Raw genomic sequence first — 18,064 nt, forward strand, 5'->3', positions numbered from 1 at the left:
GAAAAACATCCACAAACATGATTAGACACCCAGAGCCACTGCTGACTCCAGGTGAAATATCTATATTAACTGTACCGAGAATTTAATACTTGGATAATTGGGAGAGCAGCTGACTTTTGGACAGGGCTAGATGTTGTAATGAAGTGTTGTGCATAGCTCACCTGTGAATATGAAGTGGGTTGGCGTGCTGCAATTGTGAACTCAATCACACTTGTTCAGCTGGAGTTGATTTGCAGAGTGCTACGCATCTCAATGTTTGCTGTAAAAGCAAAGTTGAGAATTGACTGCTGATATTTGCATATAATGCTGCTGGGCTGTGGCCATTTAATAATGCATTCAGTGAATGACAAGACAGTAATCCAAGGGAGAACTTCCAAGACGGTCATCTCAGCTCAAGAGCAAGATGGCCTGGATACAGAACGCTAGCAGAAGCACTTTTAGTCCATCGAGTAATTAAATTTGGTAAATTGTGGGTGGAAGAATCATGTAAGAACCACCATTAATGTCAATGAACAGAACCAACGCAGAATAAATATAGTCACAATTCTCCTGTGAAATGGTCCGTCCGAAACTTCCATCCTTCTCTCTCTTCTCCCATCATTACAATGTGTACGAATTTTAATAGTATGTGGACAGTGGCTTAATGGCATAAAATTCATTTGGGGGTTAGGAAGGAGCAATACGCATTACTCACGAGCAGGGAACAACTACCCTGAAAACAAAAACCTGAAATGAAGTCCCCAATCTAGACCGGCATTTTAATGGAATACATGAGGAACTGGTATTAAAAGTAAAATACTCAACCAGAAGCAGCTCTTTGATATGGCATTCCGTGATGGCTCTTGTCAAAGTCTACATTGACTAATATGATGCCAAGTAGGAGCTACACTGGGACCAAGCATCAAGGGAGATGTAGGAGGGGTTCTAAATGAATTTTTTGCATCTGTTTTCACTATGGAGAAGGACGATGTAGACATAGAAATAGGGCGGGGGGACTGTGATATGCTCGAACATATTAACATCGAGAGGGAGGAGGTATTGGCGGTTTTAGCTGGCCTAAAAATGGATAAATCCCCAGGCCCGGATGAAATGTATCCCAGGCTGCTGTGTGAGGCAAAGGAGGAGATTGCGGGGGCTCTAACACATATATTCAGGACCTCTCTGGCCACAGGGGATGTGCCAGAGGACTGGAGAACCGCTAATGTAGTACCATTATTCAAGAAGGGTAGTAGGGAAAAACCGGGGAACTACAGGCCAGTGAGCCTAACATCAGTGGTAGGAAAATTATTGGAAAAAATCCTGAGGGACAAAATTTGTCTCCACTTGGAGAGGCAAGGATTAATCAGGGATAGTCAACATGGCTTTGTCAAGGGAAGATCATGTCTGACTAATTTGATTGAATTTTTTGAGGGGGTGACTAGGTGTGTGGATGAGGGTAACGCAGTGGATGTGGTATACATGGATTTCAGTAAGGCCTTCGATAAAGTCCCGCACAGGAGACTGGTCAAGAAGGTAAGAGCCCATGGAATCCAGGGTGCCTTGGCACATTGGATACAAAACTGGCTTAGTGGCAGAAGGCAGAGGGTGATGGTCGAAGGTTGTTTTTGTGACTGGAAGCCTGTGGCCAGTGGGGTACCACAGGGATCGGTGCTGGGTCCCTTGCTGTTTGTGGTCTACATTAATGACTTGGATATGAATGTAAAGGGTATGATCAGTAAGTTCGCGGATGATACAAAAATTGGTAGGGTGGTAAATAGCGAGGAGGGTAGCCTCAGTCTGCAGGACGATATAGATGGGCGGAACAGTGGCAAATGGAATTTAACCCGGAAAAGTGCGAGGTGGTGCACTTTGGGGGGACTAACAAGGCAAAGGAATACACAATGAATGGAAGGACCCTAGGCAAGACGGAGGGTCAGAGGGATCTGGGTGTGCAAGTACACAGATCCCTGAAGGCGGCGGAACAGGTGGATAAGGTGGTAAAAAAGGCATATGGGATACTTGCCTTCATTAGCCGAGGCATTGAATATAAGAGCAAGGAGGTTATGATGGAGCTGTATAAAACACTGGTTAGGCCACAGCTGGAATACTGTGTGCAGTTCTGGTCGCCACACTACAGGAAGGATGTGATCGCGTTAGAGAGGGTGCAGAGGAGGTTCACCAGGATGTTACCAGGGCTGGAGCGCTTCAGCTATGAAGAGAGACTGGGCAGATTGGGTTTGTTTTCCTTGGAGCAGAGGAGGCTGAGGGGGGACATGATTGAGGTGTACAAAATTATGAGGGGCATAGATAGGATGGATGCTGAGGAGCTTTTTCCCTTAGTAGAGGGGTCAATAACTAGGGGGCATAGATTCAAGGTAAAGGGCGGGAGGTTTAGAGGGGATTTGAGAAAGAACTTTTTCACCCAGAGGGTGGTTGGAGTCTGGAACTCACTGCCTGAAAGGGTTGTGGAGGCAGAAACCCTCACAACATTTAAGAAGCATTTGGATGTGCACTTGAAATGCCATAGCATACAAGGCTACGGGCCAAATGCTGGAATATGGGATTAGATTAGACAGGGCTTGATGGCCGGCGCGGACACGATGGGCCGAAGGGCCTCTATCCGTGCTGTATTACTCTATGACTCTATGACAAACTGCACCTTTAGAAATAAGTGAATCAAGTCTTTGGCAATGTTTGTGGTTCAAAGCTATCAGTAAAAAGATGCTCGGAGTTCTTTTACATCATTTCTTTCACCCCCTTCTAATAGCCTGAATTTATATAGGTTTAAACAATGTGTCTTTGTGCTGGCATAAGACTAGTTTTGTTAATATTTGCACAGCCCCATTAAGTTGCTCAATCTCTGTGGTTTACCATCTATTTCAAAAGCAACAAAATTATTTAAAAGATTCTATCAGTCTGCTGTGGCGTTCATCTGTTTGGGTACCTGTTCTGTTTGAATGTAAAAGCTTTTATACAGGAAACTTTTTTTTATCCAGCACGGACGGGACCGACGTGGTGCCGGTTCATCAAAAATTCCGGATAACCGAACGCTATAGTAAAAGACACAGAGCTGAGAGCTCCGTATAAAGCAACAAACCCTAGCTTCAAAACAATGGCCAAAGTTGCAAGCGTCTCTGTAGCTTAGCAACAGCTGCAGCCACACCCTTGCACAGCAACACATGGAGGAAGGCAAGTAATAAAAGTTACCTGAACCTACTCCTGAATTTTGCTGGTTAACCGAGATTTCCGGTTATTTAGGTGCTGGTAAATCGAAAGTTTTCTGTAGATATGTGAAGAGAAAAAGATTAGTGAAGTCAAGCGTAGGTCCCTTGCAGTCAGAATCAGGGGAATTTATAATGGGGAACAAAGAAATGGCAGACCAATTAAATACATACTTTGGTTCTGTCTTCACAAAGGAGGACACAAATAACCTCCCAAAGATGTCGGGGAACATAGGGTCTAATGAAAGGGAGGAACTAATAGAAATCAGTATTTGTAGGGAAATGGTGTTAGGGAAATTGATGGGATTAAGGGCCGATAAATCCCCAGGGCCTGATAATCTACATCCTAGGGTACTTAAGGAAGTGGCCCTAGAAATAGTAGATGCATTGCTGGTCATCTTCCAAAATTCGATAGACTCTGGAACAGTACCCATGGATTGGCGGGTAGCTAATGTTACCCCACTGTTCAAAAAGGGTGGTAGAGAGAAAACGGGGAATTACAGACCGGTAAGCCTGACATCGGTAGTGGGGAAAATGCTAGAGTCCATTATAAAGGATGTAATAGCAGAGTACTTGGAAAAAAGTGACCGGATCGGACAAAGTCAACATGGATTTACAAAAGGTAAATCGTGCTTGACTAATCTACTGGAATTTTTTGAGGATGTACCTGGTAAAACAGATAGGGGAGAACCAGTGGATGTGGTGTATTTGGATTTTCAAAAGGCTTTCGATAAGGTCCCGCATAAGAGATTAGCGTGTAAAATTAAGGCACATGGGATTGGGGGCAAGCTATTGACTTGGATAGAGAACTGGTTGGCAGACAGAAAGCAAAGAGTTGGAATAAACTGCTCTTTTTCCGAGTGGCAGGCAGTGACTAGTGGGGTACCGCAGGGATCGGTCCTTGGACCCCAGCTAAGGTCGAACCGGTAGGAGGGAATGCGACCAGCGTACCGAGGCCGGGAAAAGCAGGCCCTGGAAGGTCGGAACCCGCAGGAGGCTCGGAGGTCAGACCGGGTGGAAGGAGAGCCAGGGAGAAGCAGGCCCCGGGACGTCGGTACCACGGCGGCTGAAGATTGTCGGGCAGGAGTGCGGGAAAGGCGGAGCGAGGCGAGAACGGACCCTATTGTGATGGCGCCGATGAAGATGGCTGCCGTCCTTGCAGGCTCCGTGCGTACCAGGCAGCTAAGTGTCCTTTGCTGATTGCGCTTGGCTCGTTAAGAAAAAAGCATTTCACTGACTGGATTTCACTTGTTGTATTTGGTTATGTGACAAATAAAATTGAAAATTGATTAATGATCTGACAAGGGAACTAGATGTAATATCTCCAAGTTTGCAGACGACACAAAGCTGGGTGGGCGTGTGTGCTGTGAGGAGGATGCCGAGAAACTCCAGTATGATTTGGACAGGTTGGGTGATTGGGCAGAAGCATGGCAGATGCAGTATAATGTGGATAAATGTGAGGTTATTCACTTTGGTGTCAAAAACAGGAAGGCAGATTATTATCTGAATGGCAATAGATTGGGAGAAGGGGAAGTGCAACGAGACCTGGGCGTCCTTGTGCACCAGTCGCTGAAAGTAAGCATGCAGGTGCAGCAGGCGGTTAAGAAGGCAAATGGTACGTTGGCCTTCGTAGCGAGAAGGTTTGAGTACAGGAACAAGGATGTCTTGCTGCAGCTGTACAGGGCCTTGGTGAGACCACATCTTGAGTATTGTGTGCAGTTTTGGTCGCCTTATCTGAGGAAGGATGTTCTTGCCATGGTAGGAGTGCAGCGAAGATTCACCAGGCTGATACCTGGGATGGCAGGAATAACGTATAAGGAGAGATTAGGTCGATTGGGCTTGTACTCGCTGGAGTTCAGAAGAATGAGAGGGGATCTCATCGAAACTTATAAAATTCTAACAGGACTAGACAGACTAGATGCTGGAAGGATGTTCCCGATGGTTCTGGACTCCCCGACCAGAGGTCACAGACTAAGGATATGGGGTAAGCCATTTAGGACAGAGATGAGGAATTTCTTCACCCAGAGAGTGGTGAACCTGTGGAATTCTCTACCAAAGAAGGCAGTTGAGGCCAATTCATTAAATATATTCAAGGAGGAGTTGGATATATTTTCTTAAGGCTAAAGGGATCAAGGGATATGGGGAGAAGGCAGGGACAGGGTACTGAATTTGGATGATCAGCCATGATCTCATTGAATGGCGGAGCAGCCTCGCGGGACCAAATGGCCTACTCCTGCTCCTATTTTCTATGTTTCTATGTTTAATTGTTTATCCAGCGAACTAACTACATGAATGTCACATGTCAGATAAATGCAGATGAGGGAGACTATTCAACCCATCCCCTACAATTCCACCATCATCGTTTCTTAAATGGTCCCCAGGACTTTGCCTCCAGTACCTTACCCAGAAGTCTTCATGTGTTGATTACTGTTTTGGTGAAGAATTTCCTGCCATCAGTCCTAAATTTCCCTTTTACTAGTTGCAACCTGCGTCCTCTTGTTCATTCTCAAGGTTTAGTTTGAAAATGTTTTATAAATCTGCCTTTTCCATATCTTTTAATAAGATCACCTCCTTTGAAGTCTGGAAAGTCCAAATTTCTCCACTTCTAACTCAAACCTTGTGACATTCTGGCTCTTCTCTGAACTGCCTGCAGGGCCTGAATGTCTCTCCTGTATCTCAGTGATCAGTACTGAAGGCGTGGTGGTTTGGCAAAACTGCAATATAGTTTGATAATTTTCTGTCTTGTACTTTACTGTTTTGTCTGTACAGTTCAGCATTCAATTTGCCTTGATTGCTGCTCCAGTGCTTGGATTCGAGTGTCAAATCCACTCCAAAAACCCTAGCTCTTTCCCCTTCACCCTTTTTCTATTTCAATACCCCTCTTACGTGCAGTACTTTTACCCACTTCGATATTTTGTAGGTCTCAATCCGCCTCCTAGTTTGCAATCATCTGCAAATTTGACCAATTTGCATTGAGTTCCTGATTCCAAGTTGTTAATGCAAATTAGAAACAGTAGGGGTTACAACACTGATCCCACTCAGCACCTCACCCACTCTGCTGCTTTCTTTCCTTTTGTAAATTTGTTATTCACACCTAGGTTTTACCATGAATGCTCAACGCTTCCAGTTTCAGCAGCAATCCTTTGTGAGGAACTGTAATGAAATTTAAGTTCACCAAGTTTCACAATTTTCCATGCTAATAAAAATCAAGAATATTAGTTACACACGATCTTCCCCTTCTGAAGTCAGGTTTGGCCCCCATTCACTAGATCATATGAATAATGCTCAATTTTAAACCTGCTATCAATTATATTATTTTTTACCTAATATTCAAGTTATGCAGTCGAGTTTGTCAGTTTAGATAATGTAGCCAATGGTTGTCCTAACAATTTTCTGTTAGCATAACAGGGTGCAAGATGGCTCGTGAAGTTATCCTTCACCATATAATACTGGCTTCTATGGCCTAAAGAATGGTCCTTTTATGTCCTAGACACCATGGGCTCACGATCTCATGTTTACATCATAATAATAATAATAAACTTTATTGCCATTGTTAGTGCACAAGTGCAGTACAACGAAATGTAGGCTTGCGGCTCCCGAGAATGTCCATTTAGATTAGAATATATTCTTCCTCACTGCATTCCCACTTTTGACAGCAAGGGTTGGCATTTCCTTAGTCCGGTGCAGGAATAACGCCAGTCACTCTTGACTCAAGCCCAGTTTCCTGGGTCGGGGTCATAGAAACATAGAAGATAGGAGCAGGAGTAGGCCATTCGGCCCCTCGAGCCCGCTCCGCCATTTAATGAGATCATGGCTGATCATCCAAATTCAGTACCATTTCCTGCTCTCGCCCCAAACTTGACAATTTCATTCACTTTGCCTCCAATTTCCACCCTTCCCTCACCTACACATGGTCCATCTCTGACTCTTCCCTTCCCTTCCTCGACTTCTCCGTCTCCATCTCTGGGGATAGGTTATCGACCAATATTTACTACAAGCCCACTGACTCCCACAGCTACCTGGACTACACTTCCTCCCACCCCGCTTCCTGTAAGGACTCTATTCCATTCTCCCAGTTTCTCCGTCTCCGCCGTATCTGCTCCGACGATGGCACCTTCCACACCAGTGCTTCAGACATGTCTTCCTTTTTCCGCAACCGAGGATTCTCCTCTACCGTGGTTGACACTGCCCTCGACCGTGTCAGTTCTATCTCCCGCACTTCTGCCCCTCCCTCCCGGAACCATGATAGGGTTCCCCTTGTCCTCACCTTTCACCCCAACAGCCTCCACATTCAACGGATCATCCTCCGGCATTTCCGCTACCTCCAAAGTGATCCCACCACCAAGCGTATCTTCCCCTCCCCTTTCAGCATTCCGTAGGGACCGCTCCCTCCGAGACACCCTAGTCCACTCCTCTATCACCCCAAACAGCCCTTCCCCTTCGCCTGGCACCTTCCCGTGCAAGCGGAGGAGATGTAACACCTGCCCCTATACCTCCCCCCTTCCCACTGTCCAGGGCCCCAAACACCCCTTCCAGGTGAAACAGCGATTTACTTGTACTTCTCGCAATCTAGTATACTGTATTCGCTGCTCACGATGCGGTCTCCTCTACATTGGGGAGAACAAACGCAGATTGGGTAACCGCTTTGCGGAACACCTCCGTTCAGTCCGTAAGGGTGACCCCGAGCTTCCGGTCGCCTGTCATTTTAATTCACCGCTCCATTCCCACTCGGACCTCACCATCCTTGGCCTCTTGTATTGTTCCACGGAAGCTCAACGTAAACTCGAGGAACAGCACCTCATCTTCCGATAGGCACTGTGTAGCCTTCCGGACTCAATATCGAGTTCAATAATTTCAGATCATAACCTCAGCCCCTATTACATTTTTTCTTGTAATTTTTCCACTCCTTTCCCCCCCCCCCCAACCTTTCCTTTTGTTTCTCTCTCACACCTGGCAGCTATCTCTTGCCCTACCAGTACACTTTACACCTAATCTCAGCCTATTACCATCTCGTCTAGCTTCGTATACCTTTTATTGTCTCTTTTACTTCTTTTGTTTCTTTCACTTCTTTTGTCCGATCGCAGCCCTGCCTTCGATCTATTTTCTTTTCTTTCCAGTTTTGAAGAAGGGTTCGACCGAAACGTCAACTCAAATTTCTCTCCACGGATGTTGCCTGACCTGCTGAGTTTTTCCAGCATTTTCTGTTGTTATTTCAGTACCCTGTCCCTGCTTTCTCCCCATATCCCTTGATCCCTTTATCCTCAAGAAATATATCCAACTCCTTCTTGAATATATTTAATGAATTGGCCTCAACTGCCCTGTGTGGCAGAGAATTCCACAGGTTCACCTCTGGGTGAAGAAATTCCTCCTCATCTCAGTCCTAAATGGCTTACCCCTTATCCTTAGACTGTGACCCCTGGTTCTGGACTCCACCACCATCGGGAACATCCTCTAGCGAATAGAAGCCTAATCGACCCAATCTCTCCTCCTACGTCATTTCTGCCATCCCAGTTATCAATTTGGTGAATCTTGGCTGCACTCTTTCCATGGCAAGAACATCCCTCCTCAGATAAGGCGACCAAAACTGCACACAATACTCAAGGTGTGGTCTCACCAAGACAACTGCAGCAAGACATCCTTGCTCCTGTACTCGAATCCTCTCACTACGAAGGCCAAAATACCATTTGCCTTCTTAACCGTCTGCTGCATCTGCATGCTTACCTTCAGAGACTGGTGCACAAGGACATCCAGGTCTCGTTGCACTTGCCCTTTTCCAATCTATTGCCGTTCAGATAATAATATGTTTTTGCCACCGAAGTGGATAACCATACATCTGCCCAATCACCCAACCTGTCCAAATCATTCTGGAGTTTCTCTGCATCCTCCTCACAGCACACACACCCACCCAGCTGTGTGTCATCTGCAAACTTGGAGATATTACATCTAATTCCCTTGTCTGGATTATTTATATATATTGTGAATAGCTGGGGTCCTAGCACCGATCCCTGTGGTACCCCACTAGTCACTGCCTGCCACTCGGAAAAATATCCATTCATTCCAACTCTTTGCTTCCTGTCTGCCAACCAGTTCTCTATCCAAGACAGTACCTTACCCCCAATCCCATGTGCTGTAACTTTGCACGCTAGTCTCTTATGCGGGACCTTATCGAAGCCTTCTGAAAGTCCAAATACACCACATCCACCTGGTTCTCCCTTATCTATTCTACCAGTTACAGCCTCAAAAAATTCCAGTAGATTAGTCAAGCACGATTTACCTTTTGTAAATCCATGTTGACTTTGTCCGATCCTGTCACTGTTTGCCAAGTGCTCTGCTATTACATCTTTTACAATGGACTCTAGCATTTTCCCCATTACCGATGTCAGGCTTACTGGTCTATAATTCCCTGTTTTTTCTCTACCACCCTCTTTAAATAGTGGGGTTATATTAGCTACCCTGCAATCCATGGGAACTGTTCCAGAGTCTATCGAATTTTGGAAGATGATCAGCAATGCATCTACTATTTCTAGGGCCACTTCCTTAAGTACCCTAGGATGTAGATCATCAGGCCCTGGTCATAGTCATAATGTATTCACGACAGGCTTCCTGCCAGCAACTGAGAGCCCATCAGTTCCCCCGAGAAAAGTTCACGTGGTGCTGCAGCAGGCTTCACTTGGCAGTCCTGGTGAGCAGTGGCAAGAAGGCCGGGCAGGAGGGAAATGGGCTGGGAACCACCTCCACACGGCGGGCAGGGAAGCTGGAGTCAGCTGCAGAAGAAAAATGAAGGTCACAGTTGAAAGGCGGTGGAAGTCCACGCTGTCTGATTATTCCGGCCGTTGCCCTGCCGGATTTGGGGCAGGATATTGGAGGAAAATCCAGGCGTAGGACTCACTGCACAGTGACCTACACAAACTTATCCTTTCCAAGAACTTCAAAAATTGATTCCTCAGTCTTTCTTGTGCCAACTTCAGCATTTTAAAACCCAATTTTGGCACCACCTAGTCCCTACTTCCTGATTTACCCAACCTTCTCATTCTCTCAACTTTTGTGGTTACTTAGGCCCTAGGCCTTAGCCCTGCGAGTTTACTCAATTTAAAAAAAAATCTGTGGATTGCAGTCGAGGTTCAATTGTGTTCTGTTCCTTTCAATAGGGCATGTTTAATTGACACTGTTAGACTCTCCTAACCTATTTAACCTCATGAGGGAAGTGGCTAACTACTGGTATCACAGCGAGACTTCTCCCTGACCCTCAAAAAGTAATAATTGAGCAAAAACAACCAGGACAACAACCTAACGCTACAATTCATATAACTGAAGACTGGAATGCAATTGCATGCCATAGATAACATTCCTGTGGCCTATCAGAACTGGAACTACATTGTTCCACAGAATGTTTGAACATCTATCTGTGTACTTACCCTCCTAGCCTTCAATCTATTCATCCAATACCTTTTAAAAATAGGAGTCAAATCGACAAAGCATCATTGCATCATTCACCTCTGACCGGTTGCATTTCACAGACAAATGCTCCTTGGTACCAGCAGGACTGGAACAGTCACGCTCAAGAGTTCGTGCTTAATTTATTTCAAGGCAGCTCTGCGAGATGAAATTAATTGAGCCCTAAACAGTGCAAATTGTATATGGTCCACTGGAAACAGCAAGCTCAGTCAGCAGGTTCGACTTACCATTCCATTCTTAGTTCTTAAAATAATAAAGCTTGAAGTGACAGCCATATTCCACACAATATTAGTGAGTTCACGATCAATATAGTGTGGGATATGGTTAGACCACTAATCTGTCAAGAGTTACAAAAAGTAAATAATATTGTGAAACTTTGCTTCATTGGAGGGTTTACTCTGCAGCACAGCCCGAGGTCTGATTGAGGTATTTTGTTTCAGGGATCTGCTATTTGAGGCAGCAGTATTGGATTTACCTCTTTCCTTCACTGCCGCCAGAGGAGGTGCTTAACTCTCAGTTGGGAATAGCATGGCGCAGTGTTCACGATCTCAGCTGTACTGTCGGGCAAGCAGGAGGCCAGTTGTTTCCCAACAAAGAAAAGGGTAGGGAGGGCGAACAAGCCTGACACTGCAAGCACTCTCGAGCACTTAAATGCTCATTACTGAAGGGTGTTGGCATTAAGAGCTCAGCTCAGACACAAGATACAGCAAGAAAATACATCATAGCTTACAAAATTAATTGCCATTAAGACCTTTAAACTAAGCACATGGGAAATAAAAAATTGTTTTTTTTTTTTTTTTAAGGGTGCGGGCGACAGCTTTGTGGGCGCCCTGGCATTCTACATGGCTTACTATCCTTGTATGGAACTGGAAGAAATGAGTAGACGGGCCTGTTACATCGCTTCGGTGAGCATCCAATGTCAAGGAACCCAAGCTAGCTACCCCCACAGAGCACAGCTCCCACAGGAACTATTTTAGGCAAAATCTGCCTGTTTCTGGAGAGGATGAAGAGATGGAGCATTCAACATGGTTATATCCATAGCTCATTTTATTGTACATATTAAAAATAACCAACAACAAATTGTAAATAAAAGTGCAAAAGGGCTAATTCCCTCTTCTCGTGTCATTGTCTTCTGTTGAACTATCACCATCACCTTTTGCATCATCCCAAAACCACAGATGGGATTCATTCAATTTCCAGGAAATCTTGTTCAGTTTCTAAACAGTCGTTGTACAAAGCCAGTCCATTTATGCTCCCTATATCAGATTGACCTGATTTTCTTCTTTTCAAAGAAAAGGACATGCTTGTTCACTGCAAGGGAAATAAACAAAAGTGTAGTTACAATACAGGATTCTACAACAAAACTGACACCAAGCTAGGAACCCACCTAACCACACAGAACAACCCAGATTAGGAACTCATGTGCCGCTGCTTTGGGGCACAGTGGGTGATCCCACCAGAGAACGTCTTTCTTCAGGGATTCACCCACTTATCTGTCTAATAGCTGGAGGAGTTTTTTTTTTAAGATGGTAAAATGACATCTCTTTCTAATAGCATCCCCAATAACTACTGGCGAAGAAAGCTATTGTGCCTTGAAATTAAGATCTAGTATTCGTGCACAATGTTGCATGTCTGTATGAATTTCCTTTGTGTGAAATCTTAACAGAGGCACACTGAAAATAACTAGGTAATATCTCCATTAAAAAAGCAGACAAAGGAATTTAATACAAATTCATTAACTGTGAGTACTAGTATTCAAAAGGACCTTATTTCAATGCACTGACGACCTCTTATTTTCTCAAATACGGAGGTGAGAAAGCAGTAACCAAATGAAATGGTTATTGACAATTCAGTTAACTCCGTGAAACCTAATTACAGCGGGCTGGCAGCTTCAGCAGTGAAAGAAGTTAAACGTTCACAAGCACTGAAAACAAAGCTTTCGAAAACTGCTTCAAGCCAAATGCTCTGCGTGGAAGTGCACTAAAAGTTCATTTTTCAATAACACGACACCTTCAATAACACTAATCCCTTGGGTCTTTCAAGTTTTAACAAGTGAAAAGAGACTTTGTATTACTGCCCAGATATAAATTGCAGCACAGAACGCAAATGTTTTCCCAGCCCTGCTTATACCCAATTTTTGGAACCGCACCTATCATTTAAAAGTCTCGTACACATGATGTAAGTGGCATGAGTTTTTTTTAAAAAAAGGAAACACACCCAAACCAATGTCCTAGAAGAGACCATCCTGCCACGGCTGATGTCCAATTGTTTCCATGAGCAGATACATCTTTAGTGAAGGATTAGAATCTTATGTAATCACGTAGCAACAGATTATCAGTTTGTCCTTGAATGCTTTTCCCCGACAGGGTAACCAACATATGGAGGATCCCATACAAGACTGAGAAAGCAGCTACTGGATCCATTCCTTACAGTGCGAGGAGTCAGCATCAGTGCGAATTTTAAAATAAATGATCTGACTAAAAGTGTACATGAGTTTGTATTGTCAAAACAACAAAAGGGTATTCACCTGGAGTCAGGTGATGACAGATCACATGAAGAGCTGTAAATCACTATTTCTCTATGTTTATTGTACCTGAAATAATAGAACACTGTCTTTTAATCTTTGGATACAAGGGTCTTTCACAATGAGTTTGAATAATTGTCCCTGTTTATAATGGGCGAGAGTTCACAGCACTAAACTGGCAGCCTCACAGACCGAGACCATAAAGACACTGGTGTGAAAAAGAAATCACCATGTTGGTCCAGGGCAGGGTGGGGAAAAATGCTCTTTCAGCATTGGGCTTTACAACAAGAACTTGCATTTATATAGTGTCTTTAACATAGTAAAACATCCCAAGGCGCTTCACAGGAGTGTTATCAAACAAAATTTGACACCGAGCCACATAAGGAGATATTAGGACAGATGACCAAAAGCTTGGTCAAAGGGGTAGGTTTTAAGGAGCGCCTTAAAAGGAGAGGTGGAAAGGGAATTCCAAAACTTAGAGCCTAGATAGCTGAAGGAACAGCCACCAATATTGGAGCGATGAAAATCGGGAATGCACAAGAGCTCAGAGATCTTGGAGGGTTGCAAGGCTGGAGTCACATTGGAGAACAGTGCAGGGAACATCATTTTTTATTTGGCCTGGGATTACTTGATCTAACATTGGATTCCAATCACAGGTATCCCAATGGGGGGTGGGGGGAGGAGAAGAGCTGCGATGAAAAACCTAAAACCAATTTACTAGTCAGTCAGTCAGTGTTGAAATTCAAGTCCAGTTACAAAAGTATAACAGCAATTGCAAGTAATGCAGTACTGTGTTTTGTTCAGACTTTCTATTTGGCCCAAATCCTCCACAGTGAGGAGTCACACACAGTCACAATCACAGACACTCAGATACCAGTAATGCTCTTTGGTTGACTTGCCAAGCAGCACAACAGAGAACTGCTAAACTCGCCCTCTAGGGCAAGCTGTGCCTAAACTAGCAGACTGTGGATGGAAGCCCAGAGCAAATCTCCTGAGTGCCGCAGATGAAGGGGAAGTGAGTATCACACTGCTCTAGAGAACCAGCCTACAAATGTCAACGGCAAGTGGGATTCAAACTCATTCTCAGGCCAGCACCGTCATTGTAGCTACTAGGAGAAACTTGTTTTTTTTTTATATACACAGAGGGTTGCGAGGCTGCAGAATACATTATCGGAGCAAATGATTGAAACAGAAACCATGTAGACATTTAAGAATAGACAGATAGGTGGTTGAAGGAAAGAGGGATATGGGTAGAGGGCTGACAGATGGGATTAGGACTACTGCTCGTGTGGAGGATAAACACCAACACAGACTGATTGGCCGAACAGCTTGTCACCCGATTTACAATTGGCAATATGTTGCCCGTGCCTACCATTGCCAATCGAGGACAAGAATGGAGATGTAACATGCTGCTCCGTGTCCTGTAGTGTTGGGCCATTTCATCAGTGAGATTACAATCCAGAATGAATGTTTTGAATATCAGTCAAGCTCTCATAGTGCTTCACACAGGGAGTCGAGACCAAGTGTAGAATTCAGGTGAAACAAGGTTAGAGGGCAGGGTATAATTCGAGCAGGACGCACAGACATAATTTTTAAAAATATATTATAGATAAGGAATGGGTGGTTCGAGCTATATTACAAAATGAATGGATAAGAGTTGGTAGCATCAATAAAGGGTGTCTAATGAAGCCACCAACTGGTGCCACATGCTCATGTACCTGCCACAGTTACACAATACAATTTACCTATAGGATCGTGTTTTCTCAGGACTAGTTTTTCCCGCAGTCTGCTCCGCTTTACGTTGAAGCAGTAACCAGTTCCAGCTGCACTCGCCATCTTCACAAGGATGGACCTGTGAAAATTCAACAAAGCATTAGTGAGAGCCGGCCTGCCAGTAAATGAGACAAATCTACATGTTACAGTGACTACAACTACTTCGATTTCTATAGCACGCCTCACAACTACACCTCAGTGTTTTAAAGGGCAGTGGACACTGAATGGGTGGGAAGAGAGGATGAGGGAAGGGTCCTTAGGAGACCTTTGAAAAGCAGGAAGGGAGGTGATAAGATGGAGGGTCTTGAGTGATGGGATTCCAGAGGATGGGGATTTGGAAGAAAGAATTTGTATTTATGTAGCAACCTATCGCATCCTCAGGATGCTCCAAAGCACGGTTCACCAATGTATTATTGGTGTTATGCAGGCATAGTGGCTGATAGGAGTGGCCACCCAATGGTGAAGGGAAGAATGAGGGCTAAACTGCTGCTGGAGTTGAGAAGGCCTTAGAGAGGGTGCAGAAAAGATTTACAAGAATGGTTCCAGGGATGAGGGACTTCAAGGCGAACAACCCCAGGCTCTCCACGTAACTGGAGCAGAGAAGGTTGAGAGGAGATTTGACAGAGGTGTTAAAATCATGAGGGGTCTAGACAGAGTAGAGAGAAACTGTTCCCATTGGCAGAAGGGTCGAGAACCAGAGGACACAGATTTAAGGTGATTGGCAAAAGAACCAAAGGTGACATGAGGAAAAACTTTTCTTTTTAACGCAGTGGTTGTGATCTGGAATACACTGCCTGAAAGGGTGGTGGAGGCAGATTCAATCGGGGTTCAAGAGAATTGGACAAGTACCCGAAAGAAAAAAAATGCAGGGCTACGAGGAAAGGGTGGCGGAGTGGGACTAGCTGAAGTGCTCTTGCAGAGAGCCGGCATAAGCTTGACGGGCCGAATGGCCTCTTTCTGTGCTGTAACCATTCTATGATTCTAGGGCTGAAGCACATTGAGGCGATATGGGCTGGGGCAAGGCCATGGAGGTGTCTGGCTAGAAGAGATCACCGAAGCTGGGTGGGGCGAGGCCATGGAGGTGCGGATGGTATATGTGGAGACATATGGCTGGAAGTGAGGAGAGGTAAGATGGGGTGACAACATACACGAGAAGGTTCTTGGAAATCAATTCTGAGAGGCTCAGGGAGCCAGTGTAGCTCGGTGACGACAGAAGTGATGGGAGTGTGGGCCGTGAGGTTCTGCATCAGCTGTGGTTTATGTAGAGTGGAAGCAGGGTGGCTGACAAGGGAGAGCATTGGTGCAATCCATTGCAGTTAATGATTCACAGTATCAAAATGAGAATTGCTGGCATGGTGTGAAAATGCAGGCAGGTTACACAGCATTTTAATTAGGATGGGTCTATTAACCCTACGTCAGAAATGATTATGCTATTCCTAGAAATGGATGGCACATTGCCACTGAAAGTACATTATCTGCCTGTACAATATCCAACTGATTGATTGGGGATTTCTAAATTCTCTTATTCATATAGAACTTTAAAGGAAAAATTCTACCTCATAAATAACTCCCTCGAGGCTTAAAAATAAAAGTCAGGTTCCTTGAATTAGGTGCAGCCACTGTAACACGTTTAAATAATAGCGAGACATAATGAAGTGTACAGCCTCTATCAACATCTCGGAGAAAGACATGGTTTAAAAAGAAACTTTGCCCATTTTCTTCCTTCAAGGCTTCAGCCCCAGCTTGGGTACAGCTCCAGAAATGCTTTTCAAGTGACCATTCTTCATGCTTGACCCTGAACAGTATTGGCAGGTTCTTTAATTGTGAGGTGCATCAGCCCAACATAAACCTGTCCTCATACAACACCCACCTAGCAGGAGTCACTGGATGGCAAATCAGGAGAGGAACCCTGGATGATTTTAACTCTCCCTAGCTCAGACAGTAAGAGCAATCGTAGCACCCCTACAGACTCGTTACTGGGTACAAGCTCATAGAAACATAGAAGATAGGAGCAGGAGTAGGCCATTCGGCCCCTCGAGCCTGCTCCACCATTCAATGCGATCATGGCTGATCATCCAAATTCAGTACCCTGTCCCTGCTTTCTCCCCATATCCCTTGATCCCTTTAGCCTCAAGAAATATATCCAACTCCTTGAATATATTTAATGAATTGGCCTCTACTGCCTTCTGTGGAAGAGAATTCCACAGGTTCACCGCTCTGAGTGAAGAAATTCCTCCTCATCTCTGTCCTAAATGGCTTACCCCTTATCCTTAGTCTGTGACCCCTGGTACTGGACTCCCCGACCATCGGGAACATCCTGCATCTAGTCTGTCTAGTCCTGTTAGAATTTTATAAGTTTCAATGAGATCCCCTCTCATTCTTCTAAACTCCAGCGAATACAAGCCCAATCGACCCAATCTCTCCTCATACGTCATTCCTGCCATCCCAGGTATCAGCCTCGTGAATTTTTGCTGCACTCCTTCCATGGCAAGAACATCCTTCCTCAGATAAGGCGACCAAAACTGCACACAATACTCAAGATGTGGTCTCACCAAGACCCTGTACAACTGCAGCAAGACATCCTTGTTCCTGTACTCAAACCCTCTCGCTACGAAGGCCAACATACCATTTGCCTTCTTAACCGCCTGCTGCACCTGCATGCTTACCTTCAGCGACTGGTGCACAAGGACGCCTAGGTCTCGTTGCACTTCCCCTTCTCCCAATCTATTGCCATTCAGATAATAATCTGCCTTCCTGTTTTTGACACCAAAGTGGATAACCTCGCATTTATCCACGTTATATTGCAGCTGCCATGCTTCTGCCCAAATCATACTGGAGTTTCTCGGCATCCTCCTCACAGCACACGCCCATGCAGCTTTGTGTCATCTGCAAACTTGGAGATATTACATCTAGTTCCCTCGTCCAGATCATTAACATATATTGTGAATAGCTGGGGTCCAAGGACCAATCCCTGCGGTACCCCACTAGTCACTGCCTGCCACTCGGAAAAAGAGCCGTTTATTCCAACTCTTTGCTTTCTGTCTGCCAACCAGTTCTCTATCCAAGTCAATATCATGTCCCCAATCCCATGTGCCGTAACTTTACACGCTAA

The 18,064-nt window shown here is 44.9% G+C and overlaps 2 protein-coding genes across 6 annotated transcripts in view; one reads left to right on the plus strand and one right to left on the minus strand.

Annotated features, from left to right (window-relative positions):
* Positions 1-11,767, plus strand: part of rbks (ribokinase) — a 211,282-nt gene extending 199,515 nt beyond the window's left edge. For 3 of the 5 annotated variants that reach the window (XM_085997914.1, XM_085997917.1, XM_085997916.1), the window contains one exon: positions 11,459-11,767. In XM_085997914.1, coding sequence (XP_085854040.1) covers positions 11,459-11,632 — 174 coding nt within the window. In that variant the 3' untranslated portion in view covers positions 11,633-11,767. Of the gene's footprint in view, positions 1-2,975; positions 4,368-11,458 lie in introns of all 5 variants that reach the window. The other 2 variants (XR_015079620.1, XM_085997915.1) reach the window with 2 other exon arrangements.
* The window catches only part of mrpl33 (mitochondrial ribosomal protein L33), a 43,151-nt gene continuing 36,771 nt past the window's right edge, over positions 11,685-18,064 (minus strand). The window contains exons 3-4 of the mRNA XM_085997918.1: positions 14,925-15,031; positions 11,685-11,966 (exon numbers count right to left, since the gene is read on the minus strand). Coding sequence (XP_085854044.1) covers positions 11,917-11,966; positions 14,925-15,031 — 157 coding nt within the window. The 3' untranslated portion in view covers positions 11,685-11,916. The remainder of the gene's footprint in view (positions 11,967-14,924; positions 15,032-18,064) is intronic.

The sequence above is a fragment of the Somniosus microcephalus genome, chromosome 9, assembly GCF_052327205.1.
Source record: "Somniosus microcephalus isolate GS21.2 chromosome 9, FLI_Smic_1.0, whole genome shotgun sequence".
In the NCBI taxonomy this organism is placed as follows: Eukaryota; Metazoa; Chordata; class Chondrichthyes; order Squaliformes; family Somniosidae; genus Somniosus; species Somniosus microcephalus.